Genomic DNA, 2,260 nt, shown 5'->3' with positions numbered 1-2,260 from the left:
GGTGGTCTTTGCTTCCTCAAGCACGCTGACATTTGTCCGCCTGTCTTCCCAAGAGATTTGCAGGATTTGCAGGCAACGTTGATGGAAACGCTCCAGGAGTTTGGTGTGACGTCTGTAGACTGTCCACGTTTCACAGGCGTAGAGCAGGGTTGGGAGGGGAATGGCTTTGTAAACAAGCACCTTGGTCTCTCTACGGATGTCCCGGTCATCAAACACTCTCTGCTTCATACGGAAAAATGCTGCACTCGCAGAGCTCAGCTGGTGTTGTATTTCAGTGTCGATGTTGACTTTTGTGGAGAGGTGGCTGCCAAGGGAGCGGAAATGGTCAACGTTTTCTAATGTTACACCGTTAAGCTGTATTCCTGGCATTGCAGAGGGAGTAGCTGGTGCCTGTTGGAAGAGCACTTTGGTTTTCTCGATGTTCAGTGAGAGGCCGAGCTTCTCGTATGCTTCTGTGAAGGTGTTTAGAGTGGCTTGTACGTCTTCTTCTGAATGCGCACAGACTATGTTGTCATCAGCATATTGGAGTTCTATTATTTACAGTATTTATATTCCGCCCTTCTCACCCCGAAGGGGACTCAGGGCGGATTACAATGAACACATATATGGCAAACATTCAATGCCAACAGACAAACAACATACATTAGACAGACTCAGAGGCATTTTCAACATTTTTCCAGCTTCACGATTCCGACCACAGGGGGAGCTGTTGCTTCACCGTCCAGTAGTGGCTGTACTTCCTCATTCCTTTCCTCGTGTTTTGCTGGCAGTTTTATGGTGTTGTAAATTAGCCTCCCGCATAAAGCGTCCCTAAATTTCCCTAATTGACAGGTGGAACTGTCTTTCGGGGCTGCATAGGTCAACAGCAAGCTGGGGCTATTAATGGTCGGAGGCTTAACCCGACCCGGGCTTCGAACTCATGATCTCTCGGTCAGTAGTGATTTATAGCAGCTGGTTACTAGCCAGCTGCGCCACAGCCCAGCCCCATAACAGATGTTGTGGTGACCTTGGTTTTGGCTATGCCTGCCATTGATGTGGGTGAAACGTCAGGAGAGAATACTTCTAGAACACTGCCATATAGCCCGGAATACATACAACAACCCTGTGATCCCAGCCATGAAAGCCTTCAACAACACATCTTCCTCACAGGGTTTTTCTAAGGATAATATGAGGTGAGGATCAGGGAAGATAATGACATTATTCCCATGAGTTTTGGAAAAAAGACAGGCCAAACGATAACTGAAAAGGAGGAGCTAAGAGGGAAATGGCATTTTTAGGTTTGTGAAAGTCGAGGCCTAAATGTAGGTCATCTTGGAGTTCAGTCTGGAAGTCAAAAGGGAGCCCCAGGGGCTAAGGAGGTCAGCGGGCAGCCAGCATGACCTTAATTCATCCAGAGAATAGACTTTGTTTGTTTGTTTCTACTTGGAAGGAAGCTGTTTTCATGCTGCCCTGAAAACACGATGAGGAAGAATAGCAGCCCAAGGCCGGTAACACACCAGGCTCTCCTAAGGAGGCCAGAAGCGCTGCCTCGGGCTGCCGTTGCTGACTGCGTTCCCAGTCATTCCGATACATGGAGTTAAATTGGCCCAGAACAGCTCCCAACAGGGCTGCCATTGTTTGCCAATCAAGACCGGCAACACAATGGCGCCCATTCATAGCCAGGACGAAGCCGGCCGGGTGGGAGAACGCTGGGCTTGTGTGTGCGCTTGGTTTGTACAGAAACGGGGTCTGAAGCAGACGCCGCCACATTCCATACAGAATCACACTCTTCCCCCTTCACTAAAATAAATAAGGGATTTCAGGGAAACAAAGGCAACCAGATTTCTCGCCAATAGCTAAACTAGCACTGCTGTTGAGACTGGATGTAAAAGAGAGAAAGAAAAATGCCACCACGAGCAAGGAAAAAAAAAAACAAGCAAAGAAAGAAAGAAAATTTTACTAGAAAAAAATGCACATTTCAAAGACAAAAAGCAACTCGTACCCATTTGCCTATATTAAAAAAATGACAGTTATCATTAGATTTGTTTTCCTTTTTTGAAGAGTACCACTTAGTGTTTCAGCTTCAGACCCTTACATTGCTGAGTTCCTGAAGTGTACTTTATTTTTTTTGCTTTCGGTTAGCTTTAAGAGAAAGAACATTACCAAAAAAAGTCTGTAAGAAACGCACAAATACAACATTTTTTTAAAAAAATGAGAGGCCAACGTAGCTGGCTGCAACAGACAGAAATTGGCCACAAATTGAGAAAAAGCCTTCATTGCT

At 46.0% G+C, this 2,260-nt stretch overlaps 1 protein-coding gene across 1 annotated transcript in view; it reads right to left on the bottom strand.

Moving 5' to 3' along the window:
• Positions 1 to 1,920: 1,920 nt before the first annotated feature.
• Positions 1,921 to 2,260, bottom strand: part of lzic (leucine zipper and CTNNBIP1 domain containing) — a 9,543-nt gene continuing 9,203 nt past the window's right edge. The window contains exon 7 of the mRNA XM_003228734.3: positions 1,921 to 2,260. This exon is cut by the window's right edge and continues 51 nt beyond it. Coding sequence (XP_003228782.1) covers positions 2,253 to 2,260 — 8 coding nt within the window. The 3' untranslated portion in view covers positions 1,921 to 2,252.

This window comes from Anolis carolinensis, unplaced genomic scaffold (assembly GCF_035594765.1).
Source record: "Anolis carolinensis isolate JA03-04 unplaced genomic scaffold, rAnoCar3.1.pri scaffold_15, whole genome shotgun sequence".
Classification (NCBI taxonomy): Eukaryota; Metazoa; Chordata; class Lepidosauria; order Squamata; family Dactyloidae; genus Anolis; species Anolis carolinensis.
The sequence above is the reverse complement of the archived record's forward strand: the minus strand, read 5'-3'. Positions and strand labels throughout refer to the sequence as shown.